This window comes from Ranitomeya variabilis, chromosome 4, assembly GCF_051348905.1.
Source record: "Ranitomeya variabilis isolate aRanVar5 chromosome 4, aRanVar5.hap1, whole genome shotgun sequence".
In the NCBI taxonomy this organism is placed as follows: domain Eukaryota; kingdom Metazoa; phylum Chordata; class Amphibia; order Anura; family Dendrobatidae; genus Ranitomeya; species Ranitomeya variabilis.
The window spans coordinates 774,697,372-774,724,596 of record NC_135235.1 but is presented as its reverse complement, the minus strand read 5'-3'; the positions used below and the strand labels follow the sequence as shown (position 1 = coordinate 774,724,596).

General features: G+C 44.2%; 1 protein-coding gene across 4 annotated transcripts in view; it reads right to left on the bottom strand.

The window, feature by feature from the left end:
• Positions 1 to 610: 610 nt before the first annotated feature.
• Positions 611 to 27,225, bottom strand: part of LOC143766963 (uncharacterized) — a 283,831-nt gene continuing 257,216 nt past the window's right edge. The window contains exons 2-7 of one of the 4 annotated variants that reach the window (XM_077254986.1): positions 23,522 to 23,671; positions 23,213 to 23,392; positions 23,007 to 23,130; positions 22,826 to 22,923; positions 22,537 to 22,627; positions 611 to 5,388 (exon numbers count right to left, since the gene is read on the bottom strand). In XM_077254986.1, the coding sequence (XP_077111101.1) occupies positions 3,692 to 5,388; positions 22,537 to 22,627; positions 22,826 to 22,923; positions 23,007 to 23,130; positions 23,213 to 23,392; positions 23,522 to 23,593 (2,262 nt within the window). In that variant the 5' untranslated portion in view covers positions 23,594 to 23,671 and the 3' untranslated portion in view covers positions 611 to 3,691. Of the gene's footprint in view, positions 5,389 to 22,536; positions 22,628 to 22,825; positions 22,924 to 23,006; positions 23,131 to 23,212; positions 23,393 to 23,521; positions 23,831 to 27,225 lie in introns of those variants that run through there. The other 3 variants (XM_077254987.1, XM_077254985.1, XM_077254984.1) reach the window with 3 other exon arrangements.

Sequence of the window (27,225 nt, the reverse complement as noted above, 5' to 3'; positions counted from 1 at the left end):
TATTAGATATTTATGATACGGGGGCTTTGCGTGTGAAGTGAGTGTTGCTATGTGGAGTGGGTGGGGCTATGTGGAGTGGGAGTGGCTTCATACGCACACAAATATACATACATGTATGTATACATGATTGATTACCACTTCTGTCTCTGTAAAAACAATCCCCTTTCCATCATCAGGCGTAAATGTACGCCGATGTCGGACTCTTTCCCTTTGATGTGGGCTCCAGCGCTGAGTCCACATCTTTTCTGGCACATGTCAGCAAGCATGCCGGAAATCCCGCCCACCAGTGACCCCGTCACATGATCGCGGGTCACCGGCATGACAACCAGAGGTCTCCAGCAGAAGTCTATGGTTGTCACTGCCAGATTGCTATGAGCGCCGCCCACTAGCAGAAAAAAAACAAACGCATGGACCAGTCTCGAGTTGTCTCACCGAACTCCCGCTCTTCTTTTAACATCAGCAAAATGCTACTCAGGCAACACAGGGTGAGGGTAAAACATTGTGGCAAAGCTTTATTGAACCACAAAACAGGCAGATAACATATAGTCCCAGCACAGTACCCAAGATGGTGCACATTGAGAGTCTCACCCTTCCACTGATTCGCCTAGATAATAGCAGCTGTGACTACAGATCTTCCAGGGGCGCTACCTCACCTGTGGCATGCACACAGAGACGAGGTAATGACAAGCGTAGGAAGATGCCAGTCCATACAAGGCCAGTTGATCCATACAAGGCCAGTTGATCTGAGGATCACAACCTGGCTTCATATTCCAGTGTCGGTTACTCCACCTGTGGCAGCACACAGAGGAGGTAACAACAAGTGTAGGAAGATGACAGTCTATTGAGTCCATACAAGGTACAAGGCCAGTCGATCTGAGGATCACAACCTGGCTTCTCCAAACGTATCCATGGCTCAGCGATGGTCAATGGAGCAGATCTGTATTCTTCCAACCGAGGCTGAAAACCCCTAGGTTGTTTTCTATAGAATGATAGATCCGTGTCCCTCGTAATGGATCCATGATGTAAAATAGCTGCTGTCCCGTCTCCGGTCCTTTTGAGATGTATGGATGTCTTGGCAGAATCGCTCTGCCTGTTTCTCTCGGAGTCTCTTTATACAGAGGCATGTAACCCATATTTAGACTTAACATGTGTCCCTCATTCAGTAGTTACATAAAGGGTAAGAATGGAAACGAGATCAACTAGCATTACTTGATTATTTCAACTATTTGCATAGTTTTTCCCTCTCTGCTTTAGAAGTCACCAAAGTGGCTCAGTAAAGGCCCCGTCTCACTTAGCGACGCTAAAGCGATCCCGACAACGATACGACCTGTCAGGGATCGTTGCTGCGTCGCTATGTGGTCGCTGGTGAGATGTCAAACAGTGAGATCTTCCAACGATCGCAGCTGCGATCTCACTGTTTGACATCTCACCAGCGACCTGTAGCGACCTGTACAACGATGTCGCATGGGAGCTATTATGATGATTCAGTGTCTGAGTCGTCAACGAGGTCGTTGGTAAGGTGTCAAACACAGCGATGTGTGCTACCCAACGGGACCTCAACAATCAAAAAAAGGTCCAGGCCATTCCGACACGACCAGCGATCTCACAGCAGGGGCCTGGTCGCTGCTACGTGTCACACATAGCGAGATCGCTGTTGCGTCATAAAACTTGTGACTCAGCAGCGATCTCGCTAGCGATCTAGGGGCTTTACACAATGCATAATTAGCATTTCAGCAAACATCACTAGTAATCGGGGATAAGCCACAATAAAAGTCAATGACCTACCAGAAATCAACACTTAATTTGAAAGCCAACATACAAATAACATTCTATTATTCTTCGTTTGCTAAAAATGGTCATCTGGTTAATTAAGATACAATGCTGTTTGTCTTCACAATGCCAAAAGTAAACAAAAAATGTTTTAAAAAAATGGTAAAAAAATATAAAGTTTCAAATAACCGCCTTTCGCCACATTCAAAATAAAACAATAAAAAAAATCAAATGTCCACATATTTGGTATCGACACGTTATAATAATAATTTTATTTATATAGCGCCAACATATTCCGCAGCGCTTTACAAATTATAGAGGGGACTTGTACAGACAATAGACATTACAGCATAACAGAAATCACAGTTCAAAACAGATACCAGGAGGAATGAGGGCCCTGCTCGCAAGCTTACAAACCATGAGGAAACGGGGAGACACGAGAGCACGTTCAGAATTGCTTGATCTATCAATATAAAAAAAGAATTAACCCAATCACGTAGCAAGAAAAAAAAAAAGTAAACGCCACAATTACGTTTTTTTTGTCACAATATTGCAATAAAATGCAATAACGGGTGATCAAAAGAATGTATCTTCACCAAAATGGTATCATTAAAAATGTCAGCTCGGCACGCAAAAAGTAAGCCTTCACCCAACCCAAGATCATGAAAAATGAAGATGCAATGGGTATCGGAAAATGGCGCAATTCTTTCATACTTTACCTAATAAAGAGGAGTTATTTTTACTGTTTGTTTTGGGTCATTTATTTTCTGTTGGTGTTTGGTTTATCCTATAAAACTCCCATATAATATTCTCACCTTGCATGCACGCCGCGTGCATCATGTTTTTTACATTACAATTTGTCAATAATATATATAAGTTCTCCCCGTCAGAGTTATTTTTGAAGGTCAACAAAATACAATTTTCCCGTAATTCATTTCTTACCCTCTAGGAATGATAATGGCTTTTCCCTGTGTGGTATTTTTGATGTTTAAAAAGGTTGCCAACTAGTTGGACAAGCCCTTCTCATTCCTCATGTTTGGTCCTGTTAAAATAAAAACACTTACACAAACCTCCCATGGTGGCGCCGTTTCACTGGTGTTGGCGCTTGTGTTCTTGGGGCTCTTTTGAGGTTTTTACATCATGTGAGCTCTGTGCCCAATCAGCGCTGACGTCACTGTCCCCACCTTCGGACAAATCAAGCATCATGAGGCAGAGAGCAGCCGCGGCCCTGGTTTCCTGTTCATGTTCAATACTTCTAAAGGAAGGAACAGTGAAGCTGCCACTGATCGAGTGCAGGGCTCGTGTGATGTAACAACCTCACATAAGCCCCAGGACAGTGAGTCTCGGCACCGCTGAAGTGGAGCCGGCCACCAGCGGAGTATGAATGTTTTTATTTTAATGAGGACAAACAAGAGGAACCAGTTCACTGCAAAAAATATATACTGTATATATCGATCTGGCAATATGCGGCTAGTTTTCTGATTGTTTTGGATAACATGATACATGATTTTAGTTTTTTTGTGTCTAGTCTCGCTTGAATATAGGTCAATATTAAAGTCTCCTGATGAGTCGCCTTTGGGGAGGATGATGAAACCCATAGAAATGAGAGGCTTGGAGAGCGAGTGTGTATATGTCACCCTACCCTATATACTGAACTGTGAGGTACATGTTTTTTCTATTAGTCACCTACTGACTAACGTTCAGGGTGTGAATTATGGATATAGTTTTACATTTGGAATTAATAAAGTTTAGATTTATCCTTTTGTCAGCAAACATGAGGAATGACAAGAGACAACCCATTTAAGAAGATTCAATTTTGGTTAAAACTATTTCAACATTATGAACATAAAAAAGGCTTATTCCCTATGTGAAGTCTCTGATGTTTATTAACAGTTGATTACCAAGTAAGATATTTCCCACATTAAGAAATTGTAAAAGGCTTCTCCTCTGTGTGATTGCACTCATGTCTAACAAGAAGCGCTTTCCGGTTAAAATATTTCCCACAATCTGAACAGGAAAAAGGCTTCTCCCCTGTGTGAGTTCTCTGGTGACTAACAAGATTCCCGTTCCGGTTAAAACATTTCCCACATTCTGAACAGGAAAAAGGCTTCTCCCCTGTGTGAGTTCTCTGGTGACTAACAAGAAGCCCTTTGTATGTAAAACATTTCCCACATTCTGAACATGAAAAAGGCTTCTTCCCTGTGTGAGTCATCTGGTGACTAATAAGATGCCATTTCTGGTAAAAACATTTCCCACACTCTGAACATGAAAAAGGCTTATCTCCCGTGTGAGTTTTTTGGTGTCTAACAAAATATGATTTGTTGCTAAAACATTTCCCACATTCTGAACATGAAAAAGGCTTCTCTCCTGTGTGAGTTCTTTGGTGTTCATCAAGATTCCCTTTGTAGGTAAAACATTTCCCACATTCTGAACATGAAAAAGGCTTTTCTCCTGTGTGAGTTTTTTGGTGTGTAACAAGAGTCCCTTTCTGGTTAAAACATTTCCCACATTCTGAACAGGAAAAAGGCTTCTCCCCTGTGTGAGTTCTCTGGTGACTAATAAGTACCACTTTCCCTTTAAAACATTTCCCACATTCTGAACAGGAAAAAGGCTTCTCCCCTGTGTGAGTCCTATGGTGATGAACCAAATCTGATTTCCATTTAAAACATTTCCCACATTCTGAACATGAAAAAGGCTTCTCCCCTGTGTGAGTTCTATTGTGATTAACCAAATCTGATTTCCATTTAAAGCATTTCCCACATTCTGAACAGGAAAAAGGCTTCTCCCCTGTGTGAGTTCTATGGTGAATAACAAGCAGAGATTTTTGTGCAAAACATTTCCCACATTCTGAACATGAAAAAGGCTTCTCTCCTGTGTGAGTTATTTGGTGTCTAACAAGATGCCATCTCTGGTTAAAACATTTTCCACATTCTGAACATGAAAATGACTTCTTCTCTGTGTGAGTTCTATGGTGAGTAACAAGATTCTCTTTGAGGGTAAAACATCTCCCACATTCTGAACAGGAAAAAGGCTTCTCCCCTGTGTGAGTTCTATGGTGATTAACCAAATCTGATTTCCATTTAAAACATTTCCCACGTTCTGAACAGGAAAAAGGCATCTCTCCTGTGTGAGTTCTATGGTGAGTAACAAGCAGAGATTTTTGTGCAAAACTTTTTCCACATTCTGAACATGAAAAAGGCTTCTCTCCTGTGTGAGTTATTTGGTGTCTAACAAGATGCCATTTCTGGTTAAAACATTTTCCACATTCTGAACAGGAAAAAGGCTTCTCCCCTGTGTGAGTTCTTTGGTGCTTAACAAGATGCCATTTCTGGTTAAAACATTTTCCACATTCTGAACATGAAAATGACTTCTTTTCTTTAGGAGCAGTTTGTTTTTTAATGCCTCTTTTGTGACTTTGATTTTCCTTAGTAGTCAGTAATGAATCAGAAGATGGGACCTGTGCCATAGGATCAGATGACAGATCTTTGCTGTGAATGGATGATGATATATCTGGAGTAATGGCATTCACTTCATTTGTATCTTGTAGGATCTCAAGATCATCAGATTTAAAAATTGAATATGTCAGCTGTCCCTCTGTTCTCCTGGTACAGTCATCTGCTAAGATAAAAAAACAATTTTTATAATAAAGTATCCTTGAGTTTTATATTTTGGAACATTTCTACTTAAACTGTCCATAAAAATGGCAAGCTATGTAAAAAACTTTAATGATTTACCAAAACAATGACAGTTCACAGTCTAATAGAAAACCTTGTTGGATGAACCAGTAGTGTGTGGTGCTCAACTGTTTCTTCATTCTGCCTCCCAAATATCGAATAAAAAGAAACCAATCAATGTTATGTAGACGAAAATAATAACAATTCTTATCTCACAAAAAACAAGTCACCACTCAGGTCCATCATCTGTCAATGGAAAAAACAGGTTTACACACTATTAGTAGCTCAAAGGCTGATGAAAAGTAACAGAGTTTCTGTAAACCAATCCAGCAAAATCCACTCTTACTTCTGAGTCTTGCAGTGTGCTCAAACAACATTTAGGATCCCTGTATTTACCAATATTGTAGTGAGAAGAATCCACTTAATTTGCAGTATATGTCTCCTGGAGCACAATCTGGGCACTATGTGCTGGTAATAAAATGGCAAATGTGTAATTTTCACTCTCCAACATCCACTGCGTGCTAATTTCCAGAAAGTGGCTGTGGAATCAAAAAATTAATTCCACCTACATACGTGGTCAAAACTGTTGTTGCGCCTCATTTAATGGCAGAATAACCCACAATGGTCACAGAAATAACTTGAATCTGACTAAAGTAATAAATCAAAAATCTCTGAAAATGAACAAATGAAAGTCAGACATTGCTTTTCAACCATGCTTCCACAGAATTAAAAAAAAAAAAAGAAACTCATGAAATAGGCCTGGACAGAAATGATGGGAACCTTAACTTAACAGCATCCTGACCGCCTATGGTAGATAAACGTCAGCGCTAGCAGGGCTTTGTGCAGCGCCGTTTGTCTGTGGTCGGCGGTTTTGTGATCATCGGGACCTCCATGTACCTTACAACAAGGGGATTTCAGCGCACGACACTTCCTGTGACCCCCGACCTCATCGAGGCCTGATTGGTTCAGGTCCTGATGACATCAGCGTCACACCAGCCAATGAGACAAATCACTAGGAAAGTTGTTGTAGCAACAAACTTTCCCGGGCGATCTGACTCATAAAAACACTGTTTCTCCTCAGATCTCCTGTCAGTGAGACATTAGAGGAGAAGCAGTGTTAACAGCAGATAAAAAAAAGCAGCAACACTTACCTGCCCAGATCTTGGAACAAATGCACTGCAGGGTGCAGCCAGCCCATAAAGCAAGATGTTAGCAACACAGGTGCACAATACCAGATCAACAGCCACTCACCACATACCCACTCCTGGAGGGGGTGACTGCCCAGTATACAAGTGCACAATGAAGGCCCACATAGGGCGTTGTTCACACAATGGTGCTGCATAGTGTCTGGTTCACAGCCTATTAGTCACGCCCCTACTTTTCGATTAGGCGAGCTGGCCAGCACACTTTTCAATGCATCCCAGTGTATATTTTGGCCAAAATATCAACCAATACCTCACTATTTTTGTATATTTTTGCACTATATTTTTCGGGGTGCAGCCAAGCCCAAACACGTTCGGTCTCGCATGAGGGGTGTTCACACTGGGATGCATTGAGAAGTGTGCTGGCCACGTCACGTCAGAGTTTTCTATTTCCGGAAAAAAAAAAAAAAAAGAGTAAAATGGCCCGTCAGTATTCTAGTGCAGAGGAGGCTTATGTACTTTTATGTTCTGACAGCGAAGAAAGTGCAGTGTCAGGAGGCGATGTGGGTTTCAAGGGCTTTAGTAGCAGTGACAGTGATAGCTCAGAAATGAGCAGTGATTCTGGTCCCTCCTCACACACAAGGACCAGTACAACAAGAAGGACAAATAGGGCTTCTGGAGAAATGTCTCCAACTCAGGGAACAATGCCCAGTACTAGCACTGTCCCTAGTGCTCGTGAATTGGTGCACACCAATGTCCAAGGGGCTTTGCATCTTGATCTAGTAATTTCCAGATGGGAGGTTTCGGATTTGGGTAGTCCATTCATTCCTAATTTTATAATTTTATTTTTTAAGACTTACATTCACTATGGGGCTTGTTAAAAAAACAAACGAGCATTCGGTCCTATTGGTCCAAACGCCCTGTTCAAGCCACCCCAATGTTTCCTGCCATTCTTCCTAGGACCCGTTATGAAATACTTATGAGATTTTGGCATTTTAATGACAACAGTAGATGCCAGCCCAGAAATGCCCCAGAACATGACAGACTATTCAAAATCAGATCCATCATCGAAGACTTGACAGAAAGTTCTTAAAGCTTTACACCCCAACAGAAAAACAGAAAACATTTCCATTGATGAGTCCCTTGTAAAATTCAAAGGAAGACTGAACCTCAAGCAATTTATTCCCTCTAAGAGGGGAAGGTTCGGAATAAACCTATATAAAATGTGCGAGAGTTCAACCGGATACACATCAGCTTTTCGCATTTATAAGGGGAAAGATAGCCATCTAAACCCACCAGGATGCCCTACTTATTTGTGGACCTCTGGAAAAACCGTTTGGGAGCTGATAACTTCATTTTTGCAAAAAGGCTACAATCTGTATGATGACAACTACTACACCAGGATACCCCCATTTAAAAGTCTGGTTGAACATAACATGGGGGCTTGTGGGACCATTTGCAAAAACTGTCAGGGGTTTCCACAATTATTGGTCAATGAAAAGTTCAGAAAGGGGCAGTCAGGGGCTTTACACAATGGAGAGCTGCTTGCCCTTAAATATAAGGATAAAAATCATATACCTGGTATAAAAAGTTAGTCATTTATTTGTTTCAGGTGGCCACATATATTTCTTTTGTGTTATACAAAAAAGCCGGAAATGCAGATACTTTCCTGGATTATCAGGAAAAAGTAAATGAAAATCTTTTTGTTGGAAATGTTGTCCCCGCCAATCCTTTAGAATCTGAAGATGTCAGAAGACTCACTGAGGGACATTTTATTGCACTCATTCCAGCAACTGAAACAAGAAAGATCCCCCAGAGAAGATGTTGTGTATGCTCCAAGAGAGGAATGAGGCATGATACCCGCTATTATTGCCCACAATGCCCATCATTGCCGGCCTTATGCCTCCATGACTGATTTACAATCTTCCACACAGAACCACGTTTTTAGACTGTTTTGAACTTTCAAGCATTTGGTTTATTTAGTAACAGACACATCTGAGTAGAGCTGACTTAACAATTTCCGGGGGTAGGTGGGGGATGTCTCCAGAGACACAAGCTGGGCACAATATATTGGGCACTACAATGACATTTTTGCAATTTTTGCTCTAAAACTTCTACTACGTGTTTCTGGAAATCTATGCAGTGAAAATGGTCACTATGTCCATAGATAAATTACCAAAGGGGTGTCATTTCCAAAATGGGGTCATTTCAGAGGGGATTCTGTTGTTCTGACACTTAGCGGCTCTCCAAAGTGCCATAACAACAGAATCCCCCCTGAAGTGACTCCATTTTGGAAATGACACCCCTCTGGGAATTGGAAATGACACCTCTCTGCGAATTCATCTATGGGTGTAGTGACCATTTACCTATCTACCCATTTTCCAATGTAAAATCTGGGGTTAAAACAACATTTTAGTGGTAAAAATGTTATTTTTTCTTCACTGCCCAATGGTATAATTTCCTATGGAGCAGCTGTGGTGTCAGTATGCTCACTGCACCACTAGAAGAATTCATTCAGGGAAGTATTTTGTAAAATGCAGTCACTTTTGGGGACTTATGCTGTTCTGGCTCCTCAGGGGCTCTGACAATGTGACATGTCACCCACAAACAATTCCAGCAAAATCTGCTCTCCAATATGGCGCTCCTTCCCTTCTGAGCTCTGCCATGCGCCCAAACAGTGGTTTACCCCCACATATGGGGTGTCAGCATACTCAGGACAAATTGCACAACAATTTTGGGGTCTAATTTCTCCTGTTACCCTTTGGAAAAAAAATTGAGGGTGAAAAGATTATTTTTCTGTGGAAAAAATATGATTTTTTTTTATTTCACGGCTCTACCTAATTAACTTCTGTGAAGCACTTGGGGGTTCAAAGTTCCCACCACACATCTAGATAAGTTCCTTGGGGGGTCTAGTTCCCAAATTGGGGTCACTTGTTGGGGGTTTCCGCTAGGGTTGAGCGACCTTTACTTTTATAGGATCGGGTCGGGTTTCACGAAACCCGACTTTTTCAAAAGTCGGGTCGAGTGAAATCGGCCGATCCTATAAAAAAGTCGGGGTCGGGGTCGGCCGAAACTCGAAACCCAATGCAGTGCATTGGGTTTCCAATGGTTCCCAGGGTCTGAAGGAGCGGAAACTCTCCTTCAGGCCCTGGGATCCTGTTATGACCCCAATGGCGAGGGTCTCAGAGGAACGTGGAAGTCTGCAGAGTACAAAAATCCAGCTCATAGGGCAGTGGTAACTGGGTTGACCATATATCTACTCCTAACGCCAACACTAGAAGTAGCCGGGGATCATTCCTACGTTGATTCTAGATGACACGCGCCAGCCGGAGAATCTAGCTACCCCTAGTAGAGGAAAACAAAGACCTTTCTTGCCTCCAGAGAAGGGGACCCCAAAGCTGGATAGAAGCCCCCCACAAATAATGACGGTGAGGTAAGAGGAAATGACAAACACAGAAATGAACCAGGTTTAGCACAGAGAGGCCCGCTTACTGATAGCAGAATAAAGAAAGGTAACTTATATGGTCAACAAAAACCCTATCAAAATCCACACTGGAAATTCAAGAACCCCCGAACCGTCTAACGGTCCGGGGGGAGAACACCAGCCCCCTAGAGCTTCCAGCAAAGGTCAGGATGTAGATTTGGAACAAGCTGGACAAAAATACAAAACCAAAACAAATAGCAAAAAACAAAAGGCAGACTTAGCTGATATAACTGGAACCAGGATCAGTAGACAAGAGCACTGCAGACTAGCTCTGATAACTACGTTGCCAGGCATTGAACTGAAGGTCCAGGGAGCTTATATAGCAACACCCCTAACTAACGACCCAGGTGCGGATAAAAGGAATGACAGAAAAACCAGAGTCAAAAAACTAGTAACCACTAGAGGGAGCAAAAAGCAAATTCACAACAGTACCCCCCCCCTTAGTGAGGGGTCACCGAACCCTCACCACGACCACCAGGGCGATCAGGATGAGCGGCATGAAAGGCACGAACTAAATCGGCCGCATGAACATCAGAGGCGACCACCCAGGAATTATCCTCCTGACCATAGCCCTTCCACTTGACCAGGTACTGAAGCCTCCGCCTGGAGAGGCGAGAATCCAAGATCTTCTCCACCACGTACTCCAACTCGCCCTCAACCAACACCGGAGCAGGAGGCTCAGCAGAAGGAACTACAGGCACAATGTACCGCCGCAACAAGGACCTATGAAATACATTGTGAATAGCAAACGACACAGGAAGATCCAGACGAAAAGATACAGGATTAAGGATTTCCAATATCTTGTAAGGCCCAATAAAACGAGGTTTAAATTTGGGAGAGGAGACCTTCATAGGAACAAAGCGGGAAGAAAGCCATACCAAATCCCCAACGCGTAGTCGGGGACCCACACCGCGGCGGCGGTTGGCAAAGCGCTGAGCCTTCTCCTGTGACAACTTCAAGTTGTCCACCACATGATTCCAGATCTGCTGCAACCTATCCACCACAGAATCCACCCCAGGACAGTCAGAAGGCTCCACATGACCCGAAGAAAAGCGAGGATGGAAACCAGAGTTGCAGAAAAAAGGCGAAACCAAGGTGGCGGAACTAGCCCGATTATTAAGGGCAAACTCAGCCAACGGCAAGAATGTCACCCAATCGTCCTGATCAGCAGAGACAAAACACCTCAAATAAGCCTCCAAAGTCTGATTGGTTCGCTCCGTCTGTCCATTAGTCTGAGGATGGAAAGCAGACGAAAACGACAAATCAATGCCCATCCTACTACAAAAGGATCGCCAGAACCTGGAAACGAACTGGGATCCTCTGTCTGACACAATATTCTCAGGGATGCCGTGCAAACGAACCACGTTCTGGAAAAACACAGGAACCAGATCGGAAGAGGAAGGCAGCTTAGGCAAAGGAACCAAATGGACCATCTTGGAGAAGCGATCACATATCACCCAGATAACGGACATGCCCTGAGATAGCGGAAGATCAGAAATGAAATCCATGGAGATATGTGTCCAAGGTCTCTTCGGGACAGGCAAGGGCAAGAGCAAACCGCTGGCACGAGAACAGCAAGGCTTAGCTCGAGCACAAGTCCCACAGGACTGCACAAATGACCGCACATCCCTTGACAAGGAAGGCCACCAAAAGGACCTGGCCACCAGATCTCTGGTGCCAAAAATTCCCGGGTGACCTGCCAACACCGAGGAATGAACCTCGGAAATGACTCTGCTGGTCCACTTATCCGGGACAAACAGTCTGTCAGGTGGACAAGACTCAGGCCTATCAGCCTGAAATCTCTGCAACACACGTCGCAGATCCGGAGAAATAGCTGACAAGATAACTCCATCTTTAAGAATACCAACAGGATCAGCGACTCCAGGAGCATCAGGCACAAAGCTCCTAGAAAGAGCATCGGCCTTCACATTCTTTGAACCTGGTAAATACGAGACAACAAAATCAAAGCGGGAGAAAAACAATGACCAGCGGGCCTGTCTCGGATTAAGGCGTTTAGCAGACTCGAGATACATCAGATTTTTGTGATCAGTCAAGACCACCACACGATGCTTAGCACCCTCAAGCCAATGACGCCACTCCTCAAATGCCCATTTCATGGCCAACAACTCCCGATTGCCCACATCATAATTTCGCTCGGCAGGCGAAAACTTCCTAGAGAAAAAGGCACAAGGTTTCATAACAGAGCAACCAGGGCCTCTCTGCGACAAAACGGCCCCTGCCCCAATCTCCGAAGCATCCACCTCAACCTGAAAGGGAAGTGAGACGTCAGGCTGGCACAAAACAGGCGCCGAAGTAAACCGGCGTTTCAACTCCTGGAAAGCCTCCACGGCAGCAGGAGCCCAGTTAGCTACATCGGAGCCCTTCTTGGTCATATCCGTCAAAGGTTTCACAATGCTAGAAAAATTAGCGATAAAACGACGGTAGAAGTTAGCGAAGCCCAAGAACTTCTGAAGACTCTTAACTGACGAGGGCTGAGTCCAATCAAGAATAGCTCGGACCTTGACTGGGTCCATCTCCACAGCAGAAGGGGAAAAAATGAACCCCAAAAAGGGAACCTTCTGTACACCAAAGAGACACTTTGAGCCCTTGACAAACAAAGAATTTTCACGCAAAATTTTAAAGACCAACCTGACCTGCTCCACATGCGAATCCCAATTATCAGAAAAAACCAAAATATCATCCAGATAAACAATCAAAAATTTATCCAGATACTTCCGGAAAATGTCATGCATAAAGGACTGAAAAACTGAAGGCGCATTGGAGAGCCCAAAAGGCATCACCAAGTACTCAAAATGACCTTCGGGCGTATTGAATGCGGTTTTCCATTCATCACCTTGCTTAATGCGCACAAGGTTGTACGCACCACGAAGGTCTATCTTGGTGAACCACTTGGCACCCTTAATCCGGGCAAACAAGTCAGACAATAGCGGTAAAGGATACTGAAATTTGACAGTGATCTTATTTAAAAGCCGATAATCAATACAAGGTCTCAAAGATCCGTCCTTTTTTTGCCACAAAAAAGAATCCCGCACCAAGAGGGGAAGAAGACGGACGAATATGTCCTTTCTCCAGAGACTCCTTGATATATGAACGCATAGCGGTATGTTCAGGTACCGACAGATTAAACAGTCTTCCCTTAGGAAATTTACTGCCTGGGATCAAATCTATAGCACAGTCACAGTCCCTATGAGGAGGCAGTGCACTGGACTCAGACTCACTGAAGACATCCTGATAATCAGACAAATACTCCGGAACTTCCGAAGGCGTAGAAGAAGCAATAGACACAGGCAGGGAATCCCCATGAATACCACGACAGCCCCAACTTGAGACTGACATAGCCTTCCAGTCCAGGACTGGATTATGGGTCTGTAACCATGGCAGCCCTAAAACAACCAAATCATGCATTTTATGTAAAACCAGGAAACGTATCACCTCGCGGTGTTCAGGAGTCATGCACATGGTAACCTGTGTCCAATACTGCGGTTTATTTGCTGCCAATGGTGTAGCATCAATACCCCTAAGAGGAATAGGATTTTCTAATGGTTCAAGAGTAAAACCACAGCGCTTAGCAAATGAGAGATCCATGAGACTCAGGGCAGCACCTGAATCTACAAACGCCATGACAGGATAAGATGACAGTGAGCAAATCAAAGTTACAGACAGAATAAATTTAGGTTGCAAATTACCAACGGTGACAGGACTAACAACCTTAGATATACGTTTAGAGCATGCTGAGATAACATGTGTAGAATCACCACAGTAGTAGCACAAGCCATTCCGGCGTCTATGAATTTTCCGCTCATTTCTAGTCAGGATTCTATCACATTGCATTAAATCAGGTGTCTGTTCAGACAACACCATGAGGGAATTTGCGGTTTTTCTATCACATTGCACCGAATTAGGTGTCTGTTCAGACAACACCATGAGGGAATTTGCGGTTTTGCGCTCCCGCAACCGCCGGTCAATTTGAATAGCCAGTGCCATAGTATCATTCAGACCTGTGGGAATGGGAAAACCCACCATAACATTCTTAATGGCTTCAGAAAGGCCATTTCTAAAATTAGCGGCCAGTGCACACTCGTTCCAATGTGTCAGCACGGACCATTTCCGAAATTTTTGGCAATACACTTCAGCCTCGTCCTGCCCCTGAGACATAGCCAGCAAGGCCTTTTCTGCCTGAATCTCAAGATTGGGTTCCTCATAAAGTAAACCGAGCGCCAGAAAAAACGCATCAAGATCAGCCAATGCCGGATCTCCTGGTGCCAGCGAAAAAGCCCAATCCTGAGGGTCGCCCCGTAAGAACGAAATAACAATTTTTACTTGCTGAGCAGAATCTCCAGATGAACAGGGTCTCAGGGACAAAAACAATTTACAATTATTCACGAAATTCCTAAACTTAAACCTGTCTCCGGAAAACAGTTCAGGAATCGGTATTTTAGGTTCTGACATAGGATTTCTGATAACATAGTCTTGTATGCCCTGCACACGAGTAGCCAGCTGGTCCACACTTGTAATCAAGGTCTGGACATTCATGTCTGCAGCAAGCATAGCCACTCTGAGGTAAAGGGGAAGAAGAAAAAAAAAAAAACTCAGAATCTTCTTTCTTATAATCCCTCTTCTGCAATGCATTAAACATTTAATACTGGCCTGGCAAACTGTTATGACCCCAATGGCGAGGGTCTCAGAGGAACGTGGAAGTCTGCAGAATACAAAAATCCAGCTCATAGGGCAGTGGTAACTGGGTTGACCATATATCTACTCCTAACGCCAACACTAGAAGTAGCCGGGGATCATTCCTACGTTGATTCTAGATGACACGCGCCAGCCGGAGAATCTAGCTACCCCTAGTAGAGGAAAACAAAGACCTTTCTTGCCTCCAGAGAAGGGGACCCCAAAGCTGGATAGAAGCCCCCCACAAATAATGACGGTGAGGTAAGAGGAAATGACAAACACAGAAATGAACCAGGTTTAGCACAGAGAGGCCCGCTTACTGATAGCAGAATAAAGAAAGGTAACTTATATGGTCAACAAAAACCCTATCAAAATCCACACTGGAAATTCAAGAACCCCCGAACCGTCTAACGGTCCGGGGGGAGAACACCAGCCCCCTAGAGCTTCCAGCAAAGGTCAGGATGTAGATTTGGAACAAGCTGGACAAAAATACAAAACCAAAACAAATAGCAAAAAACAAAAGGCAGACTTAGCTGATATAACTGGAACCAGGATCAGTAGACAAGAGCACAGCAGACTAGCTCTGATAACTACGTTGCCAGGCATTGAACTGAAGGTCCAGGGAGCTTATATAGCAACACCCCTAACTAACGACCCAGGTGCGGATAAAAGGAATGACAGAAAAACCAGAGTCAAAAAACTAGTAACCACTAGAGGGAGCAAAAAGCAAATTCACAACAGGATCCATATTTAAGTGTAAAATAAAGAATTAAAATAAAAAATATCGCTATACTTACACTCTGACGGGCCCTGGTACTAACCGGGAACCTTCCTTCCTTAGAATCAGCCTTCCAAGACCTGCGGTGACGTCGCGGTGACGTCGCGGCTTGTGATTGGTCGCGCGACCAATCACAAGCCGCGACGTCTCCGTGACGTCACCGAAGGCCCTGGAAGGGCTGATTCTTAGGAAGGAAGGCTGCCGGAACGAAGCCGAGGGTGAGTATATTCCTATTAGGTATATACTCACCCTCGGACACGCCCTGCTTCTTTCCGACAGCCTTCCTTCCTAAGAATCAGCCCTTCCAGGGCCTTCGGTGACGTCACGGTGACGTCGCGGCTTGTGATTGGTCGCGCGGCCCCCATGTGACCGCTCGCGCGACCAATCACAAGCCGCGACGTCTCCGTGACGTCACCGAAGGCGCTGGAAGGGCTGATTCTTAGGAAGGAAGGCTGCCGGAACGAAGCCGAGGGTGAGTATATTCCTATTAGGTATATACTCACCCTCGGACACGCCCTGCTTCTTTCCGACAGCCTTCCTTCCTAAGAATCAGCCCTTCCAGGGCCTTCGGTGACGTCACGGTGACGTCGCGGCTTGTGATTGGTCGCGCGAGCGGTCACATGGGGGCCGCGCGACCAATCACAAGCCGCGACGTCACCGCAAGGCCCTGGAAGGCTGATTCTAAGGAAGGAAGGTTCCCGGTTAGTACCAGGGCCCGTCAGAGGGTAAGTATGGCGATATTTTTTATTTTAATTCTTTATTTTACACTTAAATCTGAATTCCGATACCAGTTCCCGATATCTTAAACATATCGGGAATCGGTATCGGAATTCCGATTCCAGATTCAGAAGATCGCTGACTTCATGGCCGACCCCACACAGGGGTCGGGTCGGGTTTCATGAAACCCGACTTTGCCAAAAGTCGGCGACTTCTGAAAATTGTCGACCCGTTTCGCTCAACCCTAGTTTCCACTGTTTAGACACGTCAGGGGCTCTGACAATGTGACATGTCACCCACAAACAATTCCAGCAAAATCTGCTCTCCAATATGGCGCTCCTTCCCTTCCGAGCTCTGCCATGCGCCCAAACAGTGGTTTACCCCCACATATGGGATGGCAGCATACTCAGGACAAATTGCACAACTTTTGGGGTCCAATTTCTCTTGTTACCCTTTGGAAAAAAAATTGAGGGTGAAAAGATTATTTTTCTGTGGAAAAAAAATATGATTTTTTTTATTTCACGGCTCTACATAATTAACTTCTGTGAAGCACTTGGGGGTTCAAAGTTCCCACCACACATCTACATCAGTTCCTTGGGGGGTCTAGTTTCCAAATTGGGGTCACTTGTTGGGGGTTTCCACTGTTTAGACACGTCAGGGGCTCTGACAATGTGACATGTCACCCACAAACAATTCCAGCAAAATCTGCTCTCCAATATGGCGCTCCTTCCCTTCCGAGCTCTGCCATGTGCCCAAACAGTAGTATTGCCCCACATATGGGGTATCGGCGTGCTCAGGAGAAATTGTACAACAAATTGTATGGAGCAGTTTCTCCTGTTACCCTTATGTAAATGCAAAATATGGAGCTAAAAAGATTTGTTTGTTTTTTTTTATTTCCACAGCTCTACATTATTAACTTCTGTCAAGCACCTGTGGGTTCAAGGTGATCAATTTGACACATCCAGATAAGTTCCCTAAGGGGTCTAGTTTCCAAAATGGGGTAACTTGTGGGGTGTTTCCACTGTTTAGGCACAGCAGAGGCTCTCCAAACGCAACATGGCAAACGCTAATTGTTCCAACATATTTTACATTCAAAAAGTCAAAATGGTGCTTCTTCCCTTCCGAATCCTGCCGTGCACCCAAATAGTAGATTTCCCCAAATAAGGCATTTGGGCATGCTCAGGAGTAACTGCAAACCAAGATGTATAGTCCATTTTCTCCTGTTACCCTAATGAAAGTAAAAACAATTTTTGTGAAAGAAAAGTAAATGTTTATTTTTTCCTTTCACATTCCATTCATTCCTGTGAAGCACCTGAAGGGTTAATAAACTTCTTGAATGTGGTTTTGAGCAACTTGATGGGTGCAGTTTTTAGAAAGGTGTCACATTTGGGTATTATCTATCATATTGACCCCCCAAAATTCACTACAAATGTGATGTGGTCCCTAAAAAAATGGTTTTGTAAATTTTGTTGTAAAAATGAGAAATCGCTGGTCAACTTTTAACCCTTATATTTTCCTAACCCCAAAAAATTTTGTTATCATAATTGTGCTGATGTAAAGTAGACATGTGGGAAATGTTATTTATTAACTACTTTGAGTGATATGACTCTGATTTACGAGCATAAAAATATAAATTTGAAAATTGCGAAATTTTCAAAATTTTTGTCAAATTTCCATTTTTTTTAACAAATAAACGCAAGTCATATCAAAGAAATTTTAACACTATCATAAAGAACAATATGTCTCAAGAAAAATATCTCAGAATCACCAGGATTCGTTGAAGTGTTTTAGAGTTATGACCTCATAAAGTGACACTGGTCAGAATTGAAAAAATTGGCCCGGTCACTAAGGCAAAAACAGGCTCTGGCGCCAAAGGGTTAATATTTTGCTGCACAACCTTTTGAGGCAATCACTGCAATCAAACGATTCCTGTAACTGTCAATGAGACTTCTGCACCTTTCGATAGGTATTTTGGCCCACTCCTCAAGAGCAAACTGCTCCAGTTGTCTCGTGTGTGAAGGTTGCCTTTTCCAGATGACATGTTTCGGTTCTTTCCAAAGATGCTCAATAGGATTTAGGTCAGGGCTCATAGAAGGCCACTTCAGAATAGTTCAATGTTTCCCTACTTAGACATTCGTGGGTGATTTTAGCTGTGTGTTTTGGGTCATTATCCAGTTGCAAGACCCATGAACTGCGACTGAGACCAAGCTTTCTGACACTGGGCAGCACATTTCTCTCTAGAATCCCTTGATAGTCTTGAGATTTCATTGTACCCTGCACAGATTCTACACATCCTGTGCCAGATGCAGCAAAGCAGCCCCAGAACATAACAGAGCCTCCTCCATGTTTCACAGTAGGGACAGTGTTCTTTTCTTGATGTGCTTAATTTTTCTGTCGGTAAACATAGAGCTGATGGGCCTTGCCAAGAAGTTCCATTTTTGTCTCATCTGTCCATAGGACATTCTCCCAGAAGCTTTGGGGCTTGTCAACATGAACTTTGGCAAGTTCCAGTCTGGCTTTTTTATGATTTTTTTTTCAACAATGGTGTCCTCCTTGGTCGTCTCCCATGAAGTCCACTTTGGCTCATACAACGACAAATGGTACGATACGACACTGATGTTCCTTGAGCTTGAAGTTCACCTTTAATCTGTTTAGAAGTTTTTCTGGGCTTCTTTTGTTACTATTCGTATTATCCGTCTCTTTGATTTGCCATCAATTTTCCTCCTGCAGCCACGTCCAGGGAGGTTGGCTACAGTCCCATGGATCTTACATTTCTGAATAATATGTGCAACTGTAGGCACAGGAACATTAAGCTGCTTGGAGATGGTCTTATAACTTTTACCTTTAACATGTTTGTCTATAATTTTCTTTCTAATCTCCTGAGACAACTCTTTCCTTCGCTTCCTCTGGTCCATGTTGAGTGTGATAAACACAATGTCACCAAACAGCACAGTGAGGATCTGTAGCCCTATATACCGGCCACTCACTGATTCCAAGATTGTAGACACACGTGATGCTAGTTACTGGACACGCCGCGATTTAACATGTCCCTTTTGTCACATTATTTTCACGGGTACCATTATTTCTGTCCAGGCCTAGTTCATGAGTTTTTTTTTTTTATTCTGTGGAAGCATGGCTGAAAAGCAATGTCTGACTTTCATTTGTTCATTTTCAAAGATCTTTTATTTCTTATAACTTTTGTCAGATTCAAGTTATTTCTGTCAACATTGTGGATTTTTCTGTAATTAAACTAGGGGTACAAATAATTTTGACCACATATGTATAGATTATAACCCTCAGTGAATTAATTTATAAAATGGAATCACTTTATGGGGATTTCGACTATTCTGGTTTTCTGTCATTTAGTCATATTAGGGCTTCTGCATATGATGTGTCCAATCTCATCTGGGATCTGTTCCTGCTGTCCAGCTGGAGTAATCTGCTCCCTATTTCAGCCAATTGGAAAGTACCACACCCTACTAAAGCTCAAAGCACATGGCCGGAATCTGCCAGAAACAGCGTTGTTCTCCTCTGGTTCAGTCCTCTGTGCTCAGCTTGTGGATTGTGTATTTGTTTACTGTTGTGACCGTGGCCCGTTTACTGACTACTCTTGTTTCTTCTGATTATGTCCTTCTGGTTCTGACCCAGCTACCTGACTATTTTTCTTGCCCTCTAATACCACAGAATAGCAGGTAACACCATGGTCCAAGCCTAGGGGTCCCAGTGTAAGTCCAGATCCATGTAATGGTGTTAAAGGGCGATGAGCAAGGCAATCCTTGGGATATGGAAAGCAGAGAAGATAGTGCCAAGCATGTTCATGGTGGAGATCTTTTGAGCTGCCAGTTGACCACGAACAGTGCTCCCAATACATTGTGTCTGCAAACTATTCCAGCTAGATCTGCATTCAAACAGCTAAATGGCGCTCCTTCCCTTCTGAACACTGCCATGTGCCCAGACAGTAGTGTACAATCGTATGTAGGGTATTGTGAGAAGCTGGGAAATAATTTGTAAGATCCATTTGTTTTCTATTATCCTTTGTGAATAATTCCAAAGTTATCACCACATAAAGTGACCACGTCAGACTGTAAAAATGGGGCCTGATTAAGAACACAAAACTGGCTGCGGGAAGAGGATAAATCAGAGGATTCTGGACACCACTGTAATCAGAAACTGACTATAGACAATAACATCTACTGAAATGCTCAAACTGAACAGTCTCCATCAGTAATAAATGAGGAGCTAGTGGTGAAACCTCTCTGGGGGAATTAGAGCACGGGGCTCGGTGACTTCACAACCTAAACTATCGGAAGCTCCAATATTTTCTGTCAGATGAGTTTCCAGAAGAAATATTACACATTTATAGAGAACTGTGTATAATAGTGCGGAGCGGAGATGTCTTATAGGGAACCTGTCAGCAGGATTGTGCTCAGTGACTTCAGACACTGTCAGGTCGGTGCCGTTATACTGATTACCCCGATACCTAGTGATGAAATCCGTCTTGTGGTTGTTGTTTAATCTGTATTTGTAGTTTTCAGTTCATGAGATTATTGTGCTCTGAGGCGGGGCTGTGGGCGGGGCTTTATGTCGTGCTCTGCGGCGGGGCTGTGGCTTTATGTGGTGCTCTGAGGCGGGGCTTTATGTGGTGCTCTGAGGCGGGGCTATGGGCGGGGCTTTGTGGTGCTCTGGGGTGGGGCTTTATGTGTTGCTCTGGGGCGGGGCTTTATATGGTGTTCTGATTACATATTCATCTGTATTGGCTTATAACAGGTCGCTGATCCCTCACTGACCTGACCCCCATTTTTACATAATGCATATAATAGTGTTGATATTATTGGTGATAATGCCTATAATATTGTGGCTATTGTGAGGCTTAGAAAAACAAATTACATCTAGCAAAATGACACCGGCGATGGCGGTGCCTGCGCAGTAGCATCTATAAGAAAGAGATAGAAGCTACTGGACAGGCGCTGCTGGTGTCATTTTGCTGGATGTAGTTTTTTTTCTAAGCCTCCCAATAGCCACAATATTATAGGCATTATCAACAATAATATCAACACTGTTATATGCATTATGTAACATGGGGGGCAGGTCAGTGAGGGATCAGCGACCTGTCATAAGCCAATACAAATGAATATGTAATCAGAGCACCACATAAAGCCCCACCCCAGAGCACCATATTAATTCTCGCCCACAGCCCCGCCCCAGAGCACCACAAAGCCCCGCCCCAGAGCACCACATAAAGCCCTGCCCACAGCCCTGCCCTAGAGCACCACACTGAGCTCCGCCCACAGCCCAGCCCCAGAGCACCACATAAAGCCCCGCCCACAGCCCGACCCCAGAGCACGAGAATCTCATTAACTGAAAACTACAAATACAGATTACACAACAGTAAACCAGAGTTGCATTCATTTATGGTGGACCATTGGAGCTACTATGAATCCTGACCAGAAGATTAGAGAAAATAATATTGCTCCCCATTCCAGGAGAGATTGTGCAGTAATCTGAATTTCTTAGGATAAAACAATGTAATTTATGAGGTGGAGTGAATCCATGAAACCAGGGCTGGAGCCAACACATCTCCTGCAGGCGGGAATAAATGTATATTACAGCCATCAGCCACGCACAGCTCAGAGATATATCATGGCACCGGTGTGATGGGTTTATGTAGATTATCACAATCCTCCGTGAAGTTAGTCGGTTTTAATACAAATTGAAAAGTCAGGATAAAGGGAAACTCTGTTATTGTCCAGAAATTCACACTTGGCCTCACTGCACATTTAATGTTGTCGATCATAAAAGTGAAGTTTGGCCAGAAAGACTGGACCTGGTCTTGTAGGGACCATATGATCACATTCAGCAGCACAGAAGGGAGAGAAGGGAGATTCATCCGATAAGATCTCAGGGTTCTAGGAAGCCAACAGCATCATTACCCTCTGCTTTCTCTTACAGGCCCATCATAATATTTTTCTTCACGTGATTTTCTATCTCGTCAGCACATTCTACGTAGGCTGTCATTTGGCTTTATAGTATACAGATCTGGGCAGGTAATGGCGTCTCCTAAACCCAGGGAATAGGTGGATCTACCAGGTTGTAAGTTCTATAGGAAAGGGCTTTCAATGCCCAAAGTCATTAGAACAGTTTTGGGTGGAGGAGAATGTTGTGGTCTAGAGGTAAAATGGTGATCATGGTAATACAGCCGGACTACACCACCGATAAAGCAGCCACAGCCGGTGATGAGAAGAATCTGTGACCTCTCTGCATTTAGTGGTTACTACTCACCTGGGTAGTCATATGTGGGAATCTCCTCTTTACACCACTCATCCCCCCTCACATATGTCTCTGTAGTATTAATATGGGTCAGATCTTCACCCTGAAACAAATAATGTAAATGTCACCGACAGATGGAGAAGTCCCATCTATGATCAGCTCTAATCCTGCCATCTCCACCGTTCTCATTACACAAGTATAAAACATAAAATACTGGTGGATAAAACAAGACTGAGCACAAGACCTTCACCAGCGTCTACACATCATAGGGGAGATCTCCTGACACCTTCTCTCCATCTACCTGATGATCCTGAGGAGCATTGGGATCTTCTTGGTTACAGTCCTGTGGAAGAAGAGGACGGGGACATCTCTCTGGTGTTGTCCTCTTACTGGATAGATCTGGAGGAAACACATACAGGGAGTGAATTCATTCTTTACATACAGATAATTATAGGCCGTGTGTATTTAGTCCTGTCTATTACCTGGAGATGTGAGGGGCTGGGGAACCTCCATTATGACGTTCTTGTACAGATCTCTGTGTCCTTCTAAATACTCCCACTCCTCCATGGAGAAATAGACAGCGACATCCTGACACCTTATAGGAACCTGACACATACAATGATACCGTCATCCCCCGATCCCTTCATAGTGTTACTGTATAATGTCCCAGCATTCCCAGCAGTGTCACCTCTCCAGTCAGTAGCTCAATCATCTTGTAGAGGAGTTCTAGGATCTTCTGGTCATTGATGTCCTCATGGATCAGGGGGTGAGGTGGAGGCCCCGTGATTGGGCTCCGGGGTCTTCCCCATCCCTCAGACACAGGGTCCTGACAGCGATCACTAGAGGTCTTCTTCACCACTGTGTAATCCTGGTAATGGAGAGACACATTAATAAATCTCACTACAGACATTTCCAGAGTCCTCACCTCTACAGTTCTGTCCATCTGTTATTCCCATAGATAAGAATGATGTAATGTGACGTCATCAGAATCTCTCACCTCTCCAGTAAGCCGGAAGAGGATCTCTAGGGTGAGGTGTAATATCCTCTCCGCCATCTTGTCTCTGTCCATAGCCACTTTTGATGGGGAATTCAGGAAAATTTTCTTTTGTAGAAGATCTTCACTGAGAGGATCCGATATTGTAGAGACCTGAATGAGAACATGAGCCGATGTAGCATCACAAAAAATCATGTGTAATATGTGGGGGCACACAGGGGCCAGTAGTAATATATGGGGGCACACAGGGGCCAGTAGTGATATATGGGGGCACACAGGGGCCAGTAGTAATATATGGGGGCACACAGGGGACTGTAGTAATATATGGGGGCACACGGGGGCCAGTAGTAATATATGGGGGCACACGGGGGCCAGTAGTAATATATGGGGGCACACGGGGGCCAGTAGTAATATATGGGGGCACACGGGGGCCAGTATATATGGCATATGAAGATATACTGAAAATCAAAATGGACGCTTTGCTGACAATATATTCATATTAGATTCTTGTAGCTTTAAGGTTTTCTGATTCAATGTTCTAAGACTAATTCTGTTGATTACTCTGTACCAGGATGTACCAAGGCACACCTAATGTCCAGATGGACTTTAGGAAGGCTGTGTAAATCCCCTACCCTTATCTAGAGTAAATGTGTCTGCACGAAGGTGTATCGATCCCCAATAATCCAACGATAAGTAGAATGCGTGCATAGACAGATGTCAGCCTGACCCAAGACAGCCATTAGGGCGATAGTGGTACAGAATTAGTCTTAAAGTAATAATCATTAGATTAATAACATTACAGTAATAAAGATAATAACCTATAATATGTAATATCAAAGAGATTTGTGATAACTGTTAAGTTGGAAAAACCCAATGATGTAATGTGCTGAATCTGCTTGCTTACTTCTATAAAAGAAGACCTTCTGACGCTTATTAAACCAGGCGAGAAGCATTTGAGACATGATCCAGTGTCTTAGTGTTCTTTCCTCCGTGCACGTACCTTCTCTTCCAGAGAACCAATTTGACCACAGACAATTAAGACGGGTCGCACCCTAGTGTGACAGAATTAACAGCTGGCGCCCAACGTGGGGCTCGAGACGATACCCAGACGACCACAGCCGCACCTCATCTCCCCCAGGACGGACGTCATCGGTGGGAAGAGTCTGCAGCTCTGAACAAGGTAAGAAAATATATCATCTTACCTGACCCCTGTATACGTCCTGCCCTGGGCTGAGATAGTTGGCTGTCGTCTCTGGACAATAGACCACATTTGAAAGTCCTGAGTCTACGAACCTGGTCTGATATATACTTCCTTAATTGTCTGTATCTGTGTGTATTGTCCAGTCCGACTGAGGGTGTGTCTAGTGTCTAGTCATAAGCCATCCCGCATTATACAAGGGCTGTTATATTAGTAAGAGTGCGGAGGGGGGACTGTTATAATACCATCATGCAATTGCCCTGGTTCCGATCTTAGACGGTCGAAGAGCTACACTCATACAGGTGCTCACGTCCGGCCATTCGCCCCGTAGTGCATAACAGGGGTCTGGTGACGTGACTGACACGGCATACACATATATGTGATAATTTGATACAAAGGATTGTGGCATTGCTATACCCCTCCGCAGCAAGATCAACTGTAATTACCCGAAGTTGATCATTAACCATAGTACTGCTCATTGCAGTTTACGTACCAAACGTCAGCCCTAGTTACCTTGGTGGAAAGACCAGTGAAGGGAAGGGTCAAGCATTTAACCATTGTCTTACTACTCACAGTAGTCTCATGTCTTGCCCTCACTGTGTGCAAACTCTAGTACTCAGCATCTCACAAGAGGGTTGGCGCATAATCAAAGTACTAGACACACCCGTCCGCAGATTCAACACTGGTTATACTGCCTTTTCTGCTGAATTTCCTGAATTTAAAGTGTTTAGACTGAACATTCACGCTAAGATATCTGTTCCTAGCCCAGAGGGTACACTACTACACCACATTGAGTCTAATAGGTTGTACCACCCTACACACACAACACCCTTCAGGTGTGCCCACAATTACGGCAGTCCAGAGGTATATGAAATTTTGGCAAAACAGTAAGTACAGTGGTTGGGAATTAAATTATAACATGGGTACTAGCGAGTCTAAAACCAGTCAGTTCTCCGCACAGGAGATAGTGGCAGAAAGAGAAGGCAAACAGTATGTTAAAAATGCAAAGCTCCTCCTGAAACTTATGGGATCTACAACCCGAGGGGGAAGGCTTGATGAGACAGAATGGAAAAGTATGTTGTCTAGCAAGAAAGGACTCTTAAGAGATAACAATGTTTTAAGGGATGCAGAAGCATGGTATAGAACGGCAAAAGAGATTAAAAGACAAATGTGGGTTGAGGAATGTAATTCTGCCACTGGTGAATATGTGTACCGACCGCCTCCCGACAAAATGGCTCTGGCTCTGGCAGCTGCACCCGCACCGCACAGACCACCCCCATACTCTCCAGAGGGATGGACATGTGCAGTCTGCCAAAATCAGAATCCAGATTGGAGGGACACGTGTGCTGTGTGTGGGGCACCACGCCCACGCAAATCCACTTCCCTGTACCCAGTCCTTAATGCAGATGACACGCCCCATGTCCCGGCGGCCATCTTACGTCAGGCCACACCTGCACCTACACCGACCACCACTTTAAGGAAGGGCACACGTCACAGAGCAACCATGTTAGCTCCGGTAGTATCTGGCATATTCACAAATGGGGAAGAGGATGAAGATGAGGATACAGAAGAAGGGGTTACAGAGGGGAAAGTAGAAACCGTCCGCCCATCAACCACATCATCACACCAAGAAACAGACACAAACTGTGAAGCAAACCCAAGAGACGGTTCACCCGCAGCAACTCTTTACACGCCAAAGATATCTATACCCTACTATATAGATGAGAGCCCAGACAGGACAGAGTCTATAAGGGCTTCAGACCATCTCCGAATTAGACGTACAGCTCCCATCCGTGATAGTTTAATTGGTACCAGACGTAGCACCCGCTACGTGAGCTGGAAGCCTCAGGAAGCGGCTACCCTAGTAAACAGTCTACCAGATCCGGAAGGGCACCCTATGCCTTTCTATAGGAAGATGAGTCAGATACACAAGACACATGCTGCATCATGGATAGACTTGATTGGTCTAACAGAAATTAAAGCAGGTGACTCCTTCTGGCCCGTTATGGAACCAGCTTTGAGGCCCATAAGTGGACTACCTGAATATTATCAGTCATTAGAATCGGGGAAGGATTTCCTCGATCAGCTACGTCTTTGGTCTAAGGACCGCCTAGCAGACCAAGTCACCTCCCTGCAGGACACTATGCAGGAAAAGGGAGAGTCTGAGGAAAAATTTTACCACAGGCTAAATCAAATGTTTACTGACCTAGGATTTGATCTACATGACAAAGCCCATCACCAAATTTGGGTGCAGGCCTTTGTGCAGGGCCTCCGAGAGCCAATACGCAAGCAAGTGCAGGCCACAAGGCCAGAGTACCGAAGGCTAGATTCAGAAGTGCTCCACACAGTAGCAAAAGGAGTAGAGCTGAACCAACCAGCCAAACCCCGTACCACTCTTCTGTTCTCTCAAGACACTTCGGACACTACAAAACCACCCAGGCCTAGGGCTATCTGCTACAACTGTGGCAAAGTAGGACACCTTAAAAGGAACTGCAGATCAGCTCCACTG